General features: G+C 43.6%; 2 protein-coding genes across 2 annotated transcripts in view; both read right to left on the bottom strand.

Annotated features, from left to right (window-relative positions):
* Window positions 1-17,590, bottom strand: part of VPS26C (VPS26 endosomal protein sorting factor C) — a 541,728-nt gene that overhangs the window by 102,758 nt on the left and 421,380 nt on the right. The gene's annotated exons all lie outside the window — the stretch shown is intronic.
* CLDN14 (claudin 14) lies at window positions 15,124-15,819 on the bottom strand. The gene has a single exon (XM_071573749.1). It carries the CDS (start codon window positions 15,817-15,819, stop codon window positions 15,124-15,126), a length of 696 nt encoding a protein of 231 aa, XP_071429850.1.

The raw sequence follows: 17,590 nt of genomic DNA, 5'->3' as shown, positions 1-17,590 counted from the left end.
GTTTTCTGACAGTTTCGAAGCAAAAAAGACTTCAGAAAAGCAGAAATAGTTCCAGAAATGAGTCAGAAAAGTTTTCCAGGGAGGAAACATGAACTTTTTAGGTGGGTCTCAAACAGATTTGGGGACTTTTTAGGTGGGTCTCAAACAGATTTGGGGACTTTTTAGGTGGGTCTCAACAGATTTGGGAATTTTAGGTGGGTCTCAAATAGATTTTGGAACTTTTTAGGTGGGTCTCTGATTTTGGGACTTTTTAGGTTGGTCTCAGATTTGGGGACTTTTAGGTGGGTCTCAAATAGATTTTTGAGAACTTTTTAGGTGGGTCTCAAATAGATTTGGGGACTTTTTAGGTGGGTCTCAGATTTGGGGACTTTTAGGTGGGTCTCAAACAGATTTTGGGACTTTTTGGGTGGGTCTGAAATAGATTTTGGGACTTTTTGGGTGGGGCTTGGACAGATTTTTGGGACTTTTTTAGGTGGATCTCAAACAAATTTTGGGACTTTTTGGGTGAGTCTCAAGCAGATTTTGGGAATTTAGGTGGGGCTCGAACAGATTTGGGACTTTTTAGGTGGGTCTCAGATTTGGGGACTTTTAGGTGGGTCTCAAATAGACTTTGGGAACTTTTTAGGTGGGTCTCAACAGATTCGCGAATTTAGGTGGGTCTCAAACAGATTTTGGGACTTTTTGGGTGGGTCTGAAATCGATTTTGGGACTTTTTAGGTGGGTCTGAAATAGATTTTGGGACTTCTTGGGTGGGGCTTGGACAGATTTTTGGGACTTTTTTAGGTGGGTCTCAAACAGATTTGGGAATTTTAGGTGGGTCTCAGATTTTGGGACTTTTAGGTGGGTCTCAAACAGATTTTGGGACTTTTTAGGTGGGTATGAAATAGATTTTTGGGAACTTCTTAGGGGCCTCTGGAATAGATTTGGGGAATTTTTGGGTGGGCCTCAAACAGCTTTTGGGACTTTTTAGGTGGGTCTCAGATTTTGGGATTTTTTAAATGGTTCTGAAACAGATTTTGGGACTTTTTGGGTGGGTCTGAAACAGATTTTTGGGTCTTTTTGGGTGGTTCTCAAACAGATTTGGGGACTTTTTGGGTGGGTCTCGAACAGATTTTGGGACTTTTTAGGTGGGTCTCAGATTTTGGGACTTCTCAGGTGAGTCTCAGATTTGGGGACTTTTTAGGTGGGTCTGAAATAGATTTGGGGACTTTTTAGGTGGGTCTCTGATTTTGGGATTTTTTTAGGTGGTTCTCAAACAGATTTTGGAACTTTTTGGGTGGGTCTCAAATAGTTTTGAGGACTTTTTAGGTGGGTCTCCAGCAGGTTTTGGGAACTTTTAAGGTGGGTCTCAAACAGATTTTGGGACTTTTTGGGTGAGTCTCAAGCAGATTTGGGGGCTTTTTAGGTGGGTCTCAGATTTGGGGACTTTTAGGTGGGTCTCAAATAGATTTGGGAATTTAGGTGGGTCTCAAACAGATTTGGGGAACTTTTTAGGTGGGTCTGAAATAGATTTTGGGCCTTTTTAGGTGGATCTGAAATAGATTTGGGGACTTTCTGGGTGGGGCTTGAACAGATTTGGGAACTTTTTAGGTGGGTCTCAGATTTGGGAACTTTTTAGGTGGGTCTCAAACAGATTTTGGGACTTCTTGGGTGGGTCTCAGACAGATTTGGGAATTTTAGGTGGGTCTCAAATAGATTTTTTGGAAACTTTTTAGGTGGCTCTGGAATAGATTTGGGGACTTTTTGGGTGGGTCTCCGACAGATTTGGGGACTTTTTAGGTGGGTCTCAGATTTTGGAGCTTCTCAGGTGGGTCTCAAACAGATTTTGGGACTTGGGTGGGTATTAAACAGATTTGGGGACTTCTTAGGTGGGTCTCAAACAGATTTGGGGAATTTTAGGTGGGTCTCAGACAGATTTTGGGACTCTTTAGGTGGGTCTCAAACAGATTTTGGATACTTTTTAGGTGAGTCTCAACCAGATTTGGGAACTTTTTAGGTTGGTCTCAAATAGATTTGGGGACTTTTTAGGTGGCTCTCAGATTTGGGGACTTTTAGGTGGGTCTCAAGTAGACTTTTGGAACTTTTTAGGTGAGTCTCAGACAGATTTTGGGATTTTTTAGGTTGGTCTCAGATTTGGGAACTTTTTAGGTGGTTCTCAAACAGATTTTGGGGCTTTTTAGGTGGGTCTCCAACAGATTTTGGGACTTTTTAGGCGAGTCTCAAACAGATTTTGTGGCTTTTTGGGTGGGTCTGAAACAGATTTTGGGACTCTTTAGGTGGGTCTCCAACAGATTTGGGGACTTTTAGGTGGGTCTCCAACAGATTTTGGGACTTCTCAGGTGGGTCTCCAACAGATTTTGGGACTTTTTAGGCGAGTCTCAAACAGATTTTGTGGCTTTTTGGGTGGGTCTGAAACAGATTTTGGGACTCTTTAGGTGGGTCTCCAACAGATTTGGGGCTTTTTAGGTGGGTCTGAAATAGATTTTGGGACTTTTTAGGTGGGTCTCAAACAGATTTTGGGACTTCTCAGGTGGGTCTCTGACAGATTTTGGGACTTTTTAGGTGGGTCTCAGATTTTGGGACTTTTTAGGTGGGTCTGAAACAGATTTTGTGGCTTTTTGGGTGGGTCTCAAACAGATTTTGGGACTCTTTAGGTGGGTCTCCAGCAGATTTTGCAGTCTCCTGCCAGCAGGTGCCAGTGTTACCCAAAACAAGGCAAACAGAACCCAAACTCCCCTCTACTCCAAACCCACCTGAAATTAAAGACGTTGCTCATCATCTTTGTTACTTTTTTTAAACAGAAAAGTGATTTTTTTTGGCTTCTTTCCCCCTGGTGAAGATGAAAAGCTGTGAACAGGTTTTGAACCAGGAAAGCTTAATTTGGAATGCTGTTATTTCCCTGCCATTCCTTGGTGGAGTCTTAAGCACAGTGATGATAATTTGTGATGAGAAATAAATAATTTCAGGTTTTGTCTCAATATAAACTCCCCCCCCATTTAACCAGGAAAGGGAAATAAATAAGCTGGGCAGGTTTTGTTGTTTGTTTTTTTTTTAATTTCAGCCAAGCTGAAATGAGGAATTCTGAAGAGTTCTTTGCTAAGGGAAGTGGAAACAGGTCTGGTTGGAATGGGAATGGCTGTGGCTTTCTGTGGCATCTTCACCTGGTTAATTGGACTTTTTTTAAGTGGTGGTTGGAGCTCAGTCACTGCAGGAGCCTGGGGGTGTTTTTGTTTTCCCTTTTCCTGCACCAGGGAGGTTCCACCAGCTGGATAAACTTATAAATAAATAGCAGGGCAGGAAAGAAGGTCTGGATTTATTCTGCAAGGAGAAGAGAGAGAAGGTGTTGGGTTTGTGCTCCAGGATTCTAAATCCTGACTCCATAGAAATGCTGCATCTCTGCTGGGGGTTGGATTCTTACAAAAGGCAAAGCAGGAGCCAGCAATAAGATAAATTAGTGTTTCTAATAAATTAGGATAGTCAGGAGTAGCACTGAACTGTCTCCTGCTGCAATTTAATAATTTTATTATTATATTTATCATTATACCTTCTTGTTTAATTATTTTATTATTATTTTACTTATTTTATTATTATTTATTATTAAATTTATTACTTTATTTTGTTAATTATTATTCGTATTTTATTTTATGTATCTCTATATTTTTATATATTTTCTAGAAATTTTAATTTATATATTTTATTATGCATTCTGTTTTAATTATTTATTTTATTGTTATTTTAATCCTTTTATTATTATTTATTATTAATTTTATTCTTTTATTTTGTTAATCATTATTATTTATAATTTATTTTATGTATCTCTATATTTTTATATATTTTCTAGAAATTTTAATTTATGTATTTTATTTTGCATTTACTTTTAATTATTTGTTTTATTATTATTTTAATCCTTTTATTATTATTCATTATTAATTTTATTCTTTTATTTTGTTAATTATTATTATTTATATTTTATTATAGGTATCTCCATATTTTATAGATATTTTCTAGACATTTAAATTTATATATTTTATTATACATTCTGTTTTAATTATTTATTTTATTAGTTTAATAATTTTATTAATTTAATTATTAATTTTATTATTTTATTTTGTTCATTATTATTTATATTTTATGTATTGCTATATTTTATATATTTTAATAGAAATTTTAATGTATATATTTTATTATACATTCTGTTTTAATTATTTATTTTTTTACTATTTTAATCCTTTTATTATTATTTATTAATTTTATTATTTTTCTTAATTATTATTATTTATATTTGATTATATGTATCTATATTTTATATATATTTTCTAGACATTTTAATTTATATATTTTATTATCCATTCTGTTTTCATTATTTTATTACTATTTTGATCCTTTTATTATTATTTATTATTAATTTTATTATTTTATTTTTTAATTTTTATTATTACATATATTTCATTATATGTATCTCTATATTGTATATAGATTTTCTATACATTTTAATTTATATACTTTATTATACATTCCGTTTTATTTTCATTATTATTTTAATTATTTAATTATTATTCATTATTGATTTCATTATTTTATTTTGTTAATTTTTATTATTATTTATATTTCATTATATATATTTATATTTTATTTATATTTTCTAGAAAATTTAATTTTCTATCTATATATTTATTATATATATTTAATTGTCTATAAATTTTAATTTTATAAATTTATATATTTAATTGTCTATAAATTTTAATTTTTCTGGCTAATTAACACAGCACCTTCCAACCTGTCTGGACTGGGCTGTGGGAATTCCTTTCCTTGGGTGTTTTTTGTCCATGTGGAAGAGTTTGATGTCACTGCAGGGAAGGGATTGGAGTGAGCAGAGAGAAAATAACATAAAATTACTGAAAATCACAAATTATTTCAGCAATAATAAATTAATCCAGGGGTTGGAACATTCAAATTTTACTTACAAGCCCTTTCAAATGTGCAGGATGTTCAACTCACTCCTTGTCCTCTTTCAGTCCTTTTTCCTTTCTGCTCTAAGAGTTGATTTTCACTTTTCAATTTTTAATTTCTGAAGGTTAATTTTGGAGTGATTTTTTTTTAAAATGTGACCTGTAAATCCCCAAGGAGGAGAATCACAGTGGGAGGGACAGTATAATCTTATTTATTATACACATATTTTTCCTCTATAAATCATTACTGTAAAAAATACTAATTATATTCTGCACAGTAACAATTTAATTACTGTCTCTTCATTTTCCCAGCAGGATCCAGGTGCAATCGGCTTCCTGGGAATTAATAAATTCAGGATCATGCCCCAGCCTTTGCTGGAAGCAGCCACATGATGGCAACATTGCTAATCTTTAACTTCCTTTAACCAGCTTGCCCGGTTTTTGCTCCACAACAAGGCATGGAATTCTGCTGGAATTCCCTGGTTTTTAGAGGACACTTTTCCTTCCAGGCTTGGAGAGGGATTTGGAGGGACAGGACGAGGGGCAGTGGCTTCAGATTGAATGGGAGAAGGTTTAGGTTGGATTTTAGGATGAAATTCTTCCCTGTGAGGAGGGGAAGGGGCTGGGATGGAATTCCCAGAGGAGCTGTGGCTGCCCCATCCCTGGGAGTGTCCCAGGCCAGGTTGGAGCAACCTGGGACAGTAAAAGGTGTCCCTGCCCATGGCAGGGGTGGCACTGGATGGGCTTTAATGTCCCTTCCAACCCCAACCATGAACTCAAACCTCTTTATGAGACACCCTGTGGGATCAGCTCGACACAGGCAAGAGGAGAAAATGCTCCTCTCCCCTCCTCTCCCCTCCTTTCCCCTCCTTTCCCCTCCTCTCCCCTCCTCTCCCCTCCTTTCCCCTCCTTTCCCCTCCATTCCCCTCCTTTCCCCTCCTTTCCCCTCCTTTCCCCTCCTTTTCCCCTCCTTTTCCCCTCCTTTCCCCCTCCTTTCCCCCTCCTTTCCCCCTCCTTTTCCCCTCCTTTTCCCCTCCTTTTCCCCTCCTTTTCCCCTCCTTTTCCCCTCCTTTTCCCCTCCTTTTCCCCTCCTTTTCCCCTCCTTTCCCCTCCTCTCCCCTCCTTTCCCCTCCTTTCCCCTCCATTCCCCTCCTTTCCCCTCCTTTCCCCTCCTTTCCCCTCCTTTTCCCCTCCTTTCCCCCTCCTTTCCCCCTCCTTTCCCCCTCCTTTTCCCCTCCTTTTCCCCTCCTTTTCCCCTCCTTTTCCCCTCCTTTTCCCCTCCTTTTCCCCTCCTTTTCCCTTCCTTTTCCCCTCCTTTTCCCTTCCTTTTCCCCTCCTTTTCCCCTCCTTTTCCCCTCCTTTTCCCCTCCTTTTCCCTTCCTTTTCCCTTCCTTTTCCCTTCCTTTTCCCCTCCTTTCCCTCTCCTTTCCCTCTCCTTTCCCTCTCCTCTCCCTCTCCTCTCCCTCTCCTCTCCCTCTCTCCTCTCCCTCTCTCCTCTCCCTCTCTCCTCTCCCTCTCTCCTCTCCCTCTCTCCTCTCTCCTCTCTCCTCTCTCCTCTCTCCTCTCTCCTCTCTCCTCTCTCCTCTCTCCTCTCTCCTCTCTCCTCTCTCCTCTCTCCTCTCTCCTCTCCCCTCTCCCCTCTCCCCTCTCCCCTCTCCCCTCTCCTCTTCCCCTCCTTTTATGAGCTGCACTGGAACCCGTCAAAGGCTTTTCCCCAGTGAGACCCAGGCAAGCTGTGAAACAGGAGAACAGGATCTGGCACCAACCAAGTTGAAGCAGAACCTTCATTGATGTCCTCAGATCCTCATTGGGATAGACATGGGTGAGTTTGGATGGAGACTGGAAGAAAAACCTGTTCTTTTAGCCAACATCGTGTTGGGTTGTTATTTGAATGAATCTTTAATAGGAAACATCCAACCTGCTCTAATAAGAGCACATTCATAATTTTTAACATGAGATTCCTGGCCAGAATTCCCTTGGCTTTGCTCTGGGAGAGGGATAACCTGGGAAGGAAATGTTGGGCTGCAGCTACTCTTGGCTGGAGGATTCAGTACAGCAGGAACAGCTGTGCAGGCCACATTCACTGCAGGCTGCTCAAATCCTGTCACTGCTTTGATATTTTTTATTTATTTTTATTCAAAACTCCAATATAGGGTTTACGAGTTTTCATACAGTTATTTATTTTAGCAATAAGAGTTGTGCCAAACAGGGCAGGGAGTTAATACCCAATTCAGGCTGGGTTTAAAGAGGAAAGGAGCTGTTGGCTGCATCCTTGGGGATTCTGGGATGAACCCACAGGGAGCTGTAGGTGGCTTTTTCCACAGGTGTAACATGAGCTGGGGTTGGCCCTCGTGGAGCAGAATGAAGTTGGAATCAGATGTAGCAGAAAATTCAGCTCATCTGTACTGAAATGGGCTTTGAAACAGGGCAGGTGGACCTGCTGGAGATGGCCTGGAATTGGGATGTGGATTCATCCTCTGCCTGTTCTGGGCACAGGGAGGGTTTCCTGGGAAAGCTGGGCAGGGGCTGGAGCAGCAGCTGAGGGAGCTGGGGGGGGCTCAGCTGGTGCAAAGGAGGCTCAGGGGGCACCTTCTGGCTCTGCAGTCCCTGCCAGGAGAGGGGAGCCGGGACAGGGGGTCGGGCTGTGCCCCAGGGCACAGGGACAGGAGCAGAGGGCACGGCCTCAGGCTGAGCCAGGGCAGGGGCAGGGGGCACAGCAGCAGGAATTGCTGCCTGGAAAGGGTGGGCAGGCACTGGCAGGGGCTGCCCAGGGAGGGTTGGAGTGCCCAGCCCTGGAGGTGCCATCCCTCTCTCCCCCCATCTCCTTATTTATTAACAGTTGTTAACATTAATGCTAAATATTCTGGGAGAAACCCCAACCCCGTGATCCCCATTAATAAATTCATTTAGTTCATTACCTACTTCACCATCAAGTTCGTTTAGAGGTTGTTTCTGCCACATTATCATCAGCCAACCAGCAAACAAACAGGTTATTTTCCTTCTTAGAAGACTTTTGCTTCCACACAATTTTCACTCAGTTTTCCATGAGACTAATCATGGAATGGTTTGGGTTGGAAGGGACATTAAATATCACCTTGTTTCACCCCCTGCCGTGGGCAGGGACACCTCCCACCAGCCCAGGCTGCTCCAAGCCCTGTCCAACCTGGCCTGGGACACTCCCAGGGATGGGGCAGCCACAGCTGCTCTGCCCAACCTGTGCCAGGGCCTGCCCACCCTCCCAGCCACCAATTCCTTCCCAATATCCCATCCAGCCCTGCCCTCTGGCACTTTGAAGCCATTCCCCTTGTCCTGTCCCTCCAGCCCTTGGAAATGGTCTCTCTCCATCTTTCTTGTGGCTCCTTCAGGTCCTGGAAGGCCACACTGAGGTCCCCCCAAAGCTTCTCCTCTCCAGGCTGGCCAATCCCAAATGCTCCTCATCATCACCCTCACCTGAACACCCAGGGACTCCTTGGCACCTCCACACCCACCTGAGGGCTCAGCTCTGCCCATGGGCCAGCAACGATTCCAAAATCCCCCCTGACTGCCAGAGTCAGATCCCCCAGTGTGGAACTCCCTGCCCTGGGGGAGGCACTGGGGGCTCCCACCCAAACCTGAGGGGAGAGAATCTTGGGGTTTGGGGACTTGGGGACCACTCAGTGGATCCAGAGGAGGAGCAGAACCTGAACAGGAGGAGCCCCCCACTCTGCCCAGACTGTGCCATCATCTGCACCAACAGGTTTTTTTCAACACACTGAAGGCATCAACAATTCTTTGCACCACCAGCTGAGCTCCAACTCTGCTTTCCAAGGTTTATTAACACTCCTTGAGTTTTTCTCTGCCTCGTTTTCCAGGGAATGATCTCTCAGCCCTCCCAAATGTGACCAACCAAAGTGGCTCTGTGTGTGATTCCTCTGCCAGGGAGCCCCAAATGGAGCTGATACCATTCCACAGGCATCCTCAAGGAGCTGGAACTGCCAGGGGAGAGGCAGGATGGATCCCAGAGCCTCCCATTAGTCTGCCCTGATCAATACCTGTGTTTATGGAATTTTAAAAAGAGATGGATTGTCCTTGGCTCGGGTGGGCTCAGCCACCTCAGGGTTGTGGCTCCTCTGCTCGATACCAAACACTTTGGGAAATGGCCTCTTAAGGGGGCAGAACTCTCCTGACTTTGATTCTCTTTGCTCTGGAGGTCCTTTTAGTTAAAAGCTCTCTAATAGATTTGGGAGTATTGACAATAATAATAAGCTTAGGGGTGAATTTGTGACCTCGGTGAAGTCAATGGAGGCAGAATTTCACCATTTTATGTATCCACATCTATCTGGAGTTTATACATATGCTCTTAGGAGATCAAATCTGTGCATTGATTCCCTCTTTTTATTCACTCTGCCCTCTAACAGTTTGCTTACCAAAGATCTTTTAGGTGTGAGCTCAGGAAATTAATGTGTTTCCCTCCTGCTTAAAGCAGAAAATAAAATTAACAGGCTTTTCCCCCAGGAAAAAAAAAAAAGGAAGGAGGTTGGTACCTCCTTTCTTCTCTGCAGAGCATTTTAAACCCATTCAGATGTTTGAGGTTATGGGAAAATGTTGAACAAACTGGCAGGTTTCTCAGTAAAAGGGGAAAACTGGTCTAGACCTGCTGTGGGGAAAGAGAGGGAAGGAGTTGAGTTGAGCTCCTCTGATTTGTGTTTGGGCAGGATGGAGCTCACCAGGTTTAAACACATCTCTGATGCCATGGGCAGAAGGTTTGGGAAGGGAGATCTGGATTAAAGAGGGAATCAGCATTCCCAGATCCCCAGTTAGTGGGAAGAGTAGGAAATATGGATGATGAGAATACCTGGATTAAGCCTTGTAATTTTTAAGAAAATTAATGAAAAAGAATCTATTTCTCTTGCTGCAAGGAATGCAAGGAAGAGATGATGTCTTAGACAGGGAGAAAAATAAAAGGAGAAGTTTTCAGCTCTTCCTGAAGCTGCTCCTGGTCCTCATGGAACACCTTGTCCATCATTCTTACAGCTCAATTTGAAAGAGAGAAAAAGAAAGAGAGAAAGAAAGAAAAAGAGGGAGAGAGAGAGAGAGAAAGAAGGGAAGGTTTGGGGAGGGAAGGGAAGTTTGGGAAGACAAAGAAAAAGAAAAGAAAAGGAAAGAAAAGAAAAAAGAAAGGAAAAGGAAAGAAAAGAAAAAGAAAAAAGAAAAGAAAATAGAAAAGAAAATAGAAAAGAAAGGAAAAAAAGAAAAGAAAAGAAAAAAGAAAGGAAAAGGAAAGAAAAGAAAAAGAAAAAAGAAAAGAAAAGAAAAAGGAAAATAGAAAAGAAAAAAGGAAAAAAAAAGAAAAGAAAAAAGAAAGGAAAAGGAAAGAAAAGAAAAAGAAAAAAGAAAAGAAAATAGAAAAGAAAATAGAAAAGAAAGGAAAAAAAGAAAAGAAAAGAAAAAAGAAAGGAAAAGGAAAGAAAAGAAAAAGAAAAAAGAAAAGAAAAGAAAAAGGAAAATAGAAAAGAAAAAAGGAAAAAAAAAGAAAAGAAAAAAGAAAGGAAAAGGAAAGAAAAGAAAAAGAAAAAAGAAAAGAAAAGAAAAAGGAAAATAGAAAAGAAAAAAGGAAAAAAAAAGAAAAGAAAAAAGAAAGGAAAAGGAAAGAAAAGAAAAAGAAAAAAGAAAAGAAAAGAAAAAGGAAAATAGAAAAGAAAAAAGGAAAAAAAAAGAAAAGAAAAAAGAAAGGAAAAGGAAAGAAAAGAAAAAGAAAAGAGAAAAGAAAAGAAAAAGGAAAATAGAAAAGAAAAAAGGAAAAAAAAAGAAAAGAAAAAAGAAAGGAAAAGGAAAGAAAAGAAAAAGAAAAGAGAAAAGAAAAGAAAAAAGAAAATAGAAAAGAAAAAAGGAAAAAAGAAAAGAAAAAAGAAAGGAAAAGGAAAGAAAAGAAAAAGAAAAGAGAAAAGAAAAGAAAAAAGAAAATAGAAAAGAAAAAAGGAAAAAAGAAAAGAAAAAAGAAAGGAAAAGGAAAGAAAAGAAAAAGAAAAGAGAAAAGAAAAGAAAAAAGAAAATAGAAAAGAAAAAAGGAAAAAAGAAAAGAAAAAAGAAAGGAAAAGGAAAGAAAAGAAAAAGAAAAGAGAAAAGAAAAGAAAAAAGAAAATAGAAAAGAAAAAAGGAAAAAAGAAAAGAAAAAAGAAAGGAAAAGGAAAGAAAAGAAAAAGAAAAAAGAAAAGAAAAGAAAAAAGAAAATAGAAAAGAAAAAAGGAAAAAAGAAAAGAAAAAAGAAAGGAAAAGGAAAGAAAAGAAAAAGAAAAAAGAAAAGAAAATAAAAAAAGAAAATAGAAAAGAAGAAAAGAAAAGAAAAAAGAAAGGAAAAGGAAAGAAAAGTAAATAAAAAAAGAAAATAGAAAAGAAAAAAGAAAAGAAAAGAAAAAAAAGAAAAAGAAAGGAAGGGAAAAGTGAAAAGGAAAGAAAGCAGAACCTGCTATGAATTCTAGCCTGGAAGCAAACCCCCTGTTTCCCAGCCCCTGTGAAAGGACCTCTTTCCCTGTCTATTGCCATCCAAGCCCTTCCAGGGATTTTTGCCAGGTCTTTACAAACTGCTCTTGCTCCTGTCCCTGCTTGGCTGGGACCTTGTGCAGTAAGAATAGTCCCACTCATGGGTATTCCCACGGCACAACCAGCTTGGCAAGGGAGTCCCTTTATCAGTGAACAGCAAACACCCTCCCCCAGTGACCCACCAGCCCATTTCCTGCTCCTGGGCTCGTGTTCCAGCATTCATGGCTGTCCAAAGCCCTGGTTCAGGTCGGATCTAATCACTTGGCAAGATCTCCTGGAGTGTAAAAACAGGAAAACCTCCCTGATCACCTTCAGTGAGTTCCCTTTCCCCCTGAAAAAGCATTCAAGAAAATCTGTGCTGGGCTGTGAGCTCTTGGTGTCCATGTTGTCCAAGAAGCCACAGTTGCTGGGCATTCCTTTGTCCCTCAGAGTCTGTTATTGGGATGTTTCCAGTGTCAGTGACCAGCCACAGAATCCCAGAATAGTTGGGAATGACCTTAAAGCCCACCCAGTGCCACCCCTGCCATGGGCAGGGACACCTCCCACCAGCCCAGGCTGCTCCAAGCCCTGTCCAACCTGGCCTGAGACACTCCCAGGGATGGGGCAGCCACAGCTGCTCTGCCCAACCTGTGCCAGGGCCTGCCCACCCTCCCAGCCAGCAATTCCTTCCTAATATCCCACCTACCCCACTCTCTGTCAGTTTGAAGCCATTCCCCTTGTCCTGTCCCTCCATCCCGTGTCCCCAGTCCCTCTCCAGCTCTCCTGGAGCCCCTTTAGGCTCTGGAAGGGGCTCTCAGGTCTCCCTGGAGCTTCTCCTCTCCAGGCTTGTTATTGTGATGCTCTGCAACATCTGCCATAAAACATAATAAGCAGAAACTAAAAAGCCTCTTGGAAATAAAAACTTCACTTAACAATTCAGAATTCAAATGCAAATTATGGCAAATCAGAGTCACAGAATGGTTTGGGGGTTGGAAAGGGCCTTAAAGATCATCCAGTTCCAGCCATGGGCAGGGACACCTCCCACCAGCCCAGGCTGCTCCAAGCCCTGTCCAACCTGGCCTGGGACACTCCCAGGGATGGGGCAGCCACAGCTGCTCTGCCCAACCTGTGCCAGGGCCTGCCCACCCTCCCAGCCAGCAATTCCTTCCCAATATCCCATCTAGCCCTGCCCTCCCTCAGTTTAAAGCCACTCATTCCCCTTGTCCTGTCACTACAGCAGCAGAAACCCCCAAACTCTGGTCCCAGATCCCTTTTTCTCATTGTTGGTGTCAGCAAATTGCTCAGAAGTGCCAGGCTGTGTTTTAAAAGCAGTGCTGGTGTTACCTGGAATTGATGCAGGAAAACCCAACTCAGACCAGCACCAAGCAGAGGGCAAAGGTGATCAGCCACAAAAAGGAAGGTTCAGGGGGATTGCTGAAGATCTCCCAGCCCTGGAGGTGCAAGGTGATAATGGCATTGCAAACAATCCTTTTTTTGCCAAACAAAGAGTAGCTACCTCACAAGTCTTGTTCATATTTTATTTTTTCCAGTCTATTGATCCATATGTTGCACTTAATAGACTTAAATCTTTCTGGTTTAATGGGAATCCAGTGCTTTTATTTTTTTTTTGGGATGGTTTTACACCATGGTGTGTGTTCCTGGGACTTCACTGTGACATGAACTCGAGAGGGTTGGGCTCCTTTGGTTGTTATTTTGGTTTGTTAATTGTTTGAGCACTCTGTGGAGTGATTGCATTTGGTGAGGACTTTAGAAGGAAGTGTCTTGATTTGATGTTCCTGACAGGCAAATGCTCAGCCTGTGATGACATGGAAGCCCTGAAGGAGGAATTTAAGTCCTCCAAAAGCCACTGGAGGAGGTGGAAATATCCTGGCTAACCCTAAAGCACCTTCAGTCAGGAACTCCAGGTAAAAAATACCAAGGCTGAGCCTAAAAAATGAGCACAAATAATTACACAGGATTTGGGAATAGGATTCTAGAAACTGATTTTCCAATGTCTGTGCACAGATTGCACAGAAAGCTAAATCTGTTCAAATACCCATTTTCTGATATTTTTTCTTTTCCCTTTTTTAAATAAATGTTCAATGTCAAACATCAAACATCATTTTTTTTACTGACAGTTGTAAAAAAAACCAATTCTGAGCCACTGAGGGTTTTTTTTTCCCTGGTGGGGCATTTCAAAAGTCTGTTGAAGTTATATTTTGATAAGGTCAAAACATTGCAGTGTAACTTAAAATATTGGCTGGAACAGCCTGTCAGGTACCTCTGTCCCAACGCTACTGAAACTCCAGTTTCAGGGGGCTGAGAACAAGCAAACAGTGAAGTCCAAGGAAAATTAATACCTTTTGTCATAGCCAAACATTCCTGCAGTGTGGAAATGAGGAAGGGGCAGGCAATCACTGCTGGGAATCCCCACAAAATTCCATGTTTTAGGCAAAATGGTGGGTTTAGTTGGAACAAGCAACGAGCTGTGGCCGGTCCTGCCTCAGTGCTGGTGGCAGGGCAGGAACTTCAAACCCAAGCATTGCTTTTCACAGAGTTGCCTTTGAGCCACCTCCCTGCAGAGCCCTGGCTGGGGCAAACAGGTCACAGAATCCCAGACTATTCTGAGTTGGAAGGACCCACAAGGATCATCGAGTCCAACTCTTCAGTCAGTGGCCCACACAGGGGATGGCACCCATGACCTTGGCATTGTTACAACCAAGTTTTAACCAACTGAGTCCCTGCTGCCTTGGGAATTGCTTCCATGAAAACAGGTCCTTCCCTTCTTCTGAAAGAAAGGACAGGAAGAAGGGAATGATGGTGGGTTGGTTTAAAGGGAAACCTGCAGGAGAAATGAACCCAATTCCAAAGAGATTACAAGTCAGAGTTACAATTTAATAAAAAGATGACAATAAGTGCAATGATACAAAGAGAAATTGGGTTTAAACTACAAAACCCAAATGTGAAACCAGCCCCCTGGGGCACAAACACAGGGGGGTTTGGTGGCCCCTGTGCTGAGCCCCACGTGCTTCCTCCAAGTCCAAAGGAAAAGGAAGGGACAAACCTGTTGGTGCAGATGATGGCACAGTCTGGTGGAGAGTGGGGGTCTCCTCCTGGCCAGGGTCTGCTCCTCCTCTGGATGCCAGGAGTGGTTCCCCAAGTCCCCAAACCCCAAGATTCTTTCCCCTCAGGTGCGGGTGGGAGCCCCCAGTGCCTCCCCCAGGGCAGGGAGTTCCACACTGGGGGATCTGACTCTGGCAGTCAGGGGGGATTTTGGAATTGTTGCTGGCCCATCAGCAGACATGACCCTTCAGGCTGAGGGTGAAGGTGCTGATGCCTCCCTGCAGGGGAGTTATCACAGCTGAGTCACTGGTATGAGGACACAAACACTCCCCTGTCCCACAGGGTTCTTTCACAGCCATCTTGTACCCTGAGGGCTCAGCTGTGCCCTGGGCAGCTGCTGCAAATTGTCCATTATTGACAGTCCATCAGAAATGGCACAGAGGGTGTGGAACACACAGCTTTGGTCACACCCACGCAGTGATAAGCTGGTCCTGGCTGCTGAACTAACACAATGGTCAAAGTTGTGTCACAACTCTTTGAAATCCAAGTAGGAGCTCCAAGTTCTCTCAGCTCTATTCAGTGCCACCCTCAGAAATCCTAAAGCAGCTGCGTCTCACACGTAGTCACTCAGTCTGTAGTCACTGTGGGAAGCCAGGGAAGGGGCATGGTGCCCATTGGAGGCACCTGGTGGTCTCCAGGATGGTGTCCTCCCAGGGCTGTCAGGCTGCAAACCCACCCCATCCCCTCGGTGCCCGCTTGGCAGACACAGCAAAGCAGCGCCCAGGATGGTGAGCAGGGCAGAGGCAAAGCCCAGGTACAGAGCCTGGCCCATCTCATACCTCACCCCAGCAGGGAGCACGGGGCTGTAGAAATCCACCACCACCTCGTTGGTGCACCAAGCCACGGGCACCAGGCAGCAGAGCCCGGCCACGGCGAAGACGACGCCACCAGACGTGGCGATGGTGGCTTTGGCGGCGCTGCCCTCGGCGCAGCGCGTGCAGCGCATCCCCACCACGGAGATGCCACCTGCCAGCAGGGACAGGCAGCAGGACAGCACCATCAGGGCACGGGCGGCACGCAGGTCGGGCGGCAGCGCCAGCTGGGAGCGGTGGGCTTGGCACTGGAAGATGCCGGTGCTGTGCCACACGCACTCCATCCACAGCCCCCGCGTGTAACCCACGGCCGTGATGATGTCGGTGCCCACGTGGGCTGTGCGCCACCAGTGGGGCAGGAGGGTGCTAATTAACGTCCCAATTAGGCCCAGCAGGCTCAGGGAGAAGCCGAGGAGCTCCAGGGCTGAGCTTGCCATGGGGAGGTTTGTCCTGTTCCTCTTACAGAGGCACCTCCGCTCGGATTCCTGTGGAAAACACCGAATTTCACGGAAGAGCTGCAGCTGTTTCGCTTTGACGCCTCCTGCTCTCCTAATAAAAGGTAATAGAGGGGAAAAGGAGTTAATTATTACCCAAATGCATCTCCTCTGCAGCCAGTGAGGTGCATTCCAGGTCTGGGCAGCCCAATAATTAGCATAGTTATCGCTGTTAATTGTACTTTTGTGGAATCGATGGGAAAGTGAACTTCCCCCTTCCCTTGTATAAACAGCCTTCTGCTTTCCCACTGGGAAGAAAACTCAAGACAATTTATGGAATGGAAAAACAAAAATATTTTAAATGCAAATATTCCTCTTCCCAGCAGACTCTTCAAAAAAACCGAACATGATTTCCTTTCCAAAGCAGAGAATTAGTTGGTGTTAACACTTGGAATGAGGGAGATTTATAAAGGAGGGAACTGCAAGTTGCTTTACACGGTGAAAACATTCCCAGAAGGTCATAGCAGGACTAGGAAAACAATGAGGGGGAATTTGCTCAAAGGAGGGAGCAAAGAGAGTGATTTAAAACCTGTGGAAGAGGATAACAAGTATTGGATTAAAGTCACTTTTCTGGCTTGCCAGTATTTCTTGAGGTTGCATTTTAATGAAGCAGCTCAAAGGGGAGTAATTTTCATTAGTGACTGTGGAGTTTCAGCTCATGATTTTAGGCTGGGGGTGGAGTGACAGCATGTGAATGACATGCTGGAGGTTCTGAAGGGCCACACCTGTGCTGTTTGCTCATGTATAAATCCAAGCTGAAAAGCAAGGAGGACTAAGTCTTCCTTCTGCCTAAATCACAGATCAAGTGGCCTTTTCCAGTGGCTGCCCTGCAAGGTCTGGTATCCATCAGGCCTGATGTGTGTGGGCAGAAACCTGATCTTTGAATATATAAAATAACTATTGCATCAAAATCCATCTTGGAATGCAGGAACAGAAACAAATTCAGGCTCCAGTTCTGCATGTGCCCAACTGCTGTTGGGAGAAGAAAAGTGTGAGTGTTTGCAGGGCTTGGCAGAGCAGGAAAAGGGAGGGAAAGCACCTGGCCAAGCTGAGGAATGCCAGTGGGACAACAGGATGAGGCAGAGGGAGCAACGGGAAGGTGGTTTTCATCCCCCTTATCTCCTCAACAAGTGTCTGGAATGGGTATCAGTGCTGAGGTTTGTTGTCCTGGAATGTACCAATCTCTCCCTGACATCAGGATCATGGAATCATGGAATGGTTTGGGTTGGAAGAGACCTGAAAGTCCATCCATTCCCACCCCTGCCAAGGGAGAGACCTTCCACTAGACCAGGTTACTCCAACCTGGCCTGGGACACTCCCAGGGATGGGGTAGCCACAGCTGCTCTGCCCAACCTGTGCCAGGGCCTGCCCACCCTCCCAGCCAGGAATTTTTCCTAATATCCCATCTAAACCCACTCTCAGCTTGAAGCCATTCCCCTTGTCCTGTCACTCCTGTAAAAAGTCTCACCTTTCCTGTAAGATGGGGTGTCTCTTCCCAGAACAATCCCCAATCTGCCTTGGAGCTCGTGCCAAAAGAAAGGGAAAAACTGGAAATCTCAGGGATTTTATGGGCCAGGCAGGACAGCAGCACAGGCTGAGGGTCTCACACATATTCCCATGACTTTTCTATGTTCCCCACAGGATGGGGAGGAATGGGATGTTGGACTGGATTTGCAAAGACATTCCCAGCTCTCTGTCTGGAAGGGAAGAGAAA

The sequence above is a fragment of the Pithys albifrons genome, chromosome 1 (assembly GCF_047495875.1).
Source record: "Pithys albifrons albifrons isolate INPA30051 chromosome 1, PitAlb_v1, whole genome shotgun sequence".
Taxonomy (NCBI): domain Eukaryota; kingdom Metazoa; phylum Chordata; class Aves; order Passeriformes; family Thamnophilidae; genus Pithys; species Pithys albifrons.
The sequence above is the reverse complement of the archived record's forward strand: the minus strand, read 5'-3'. Positions and strand labels throughout refer to the sequence as shown.

Excerpts from the sequence above, each read along its gene's own strand:
- CLDN14 (XM_071573749.1), bottom strand. The coding sequence starts at position 15,819 with ATGGCAAGCTCAGCCCTGGAGCTCCTCGGCTTCTCCCTGAGCCTGCTG.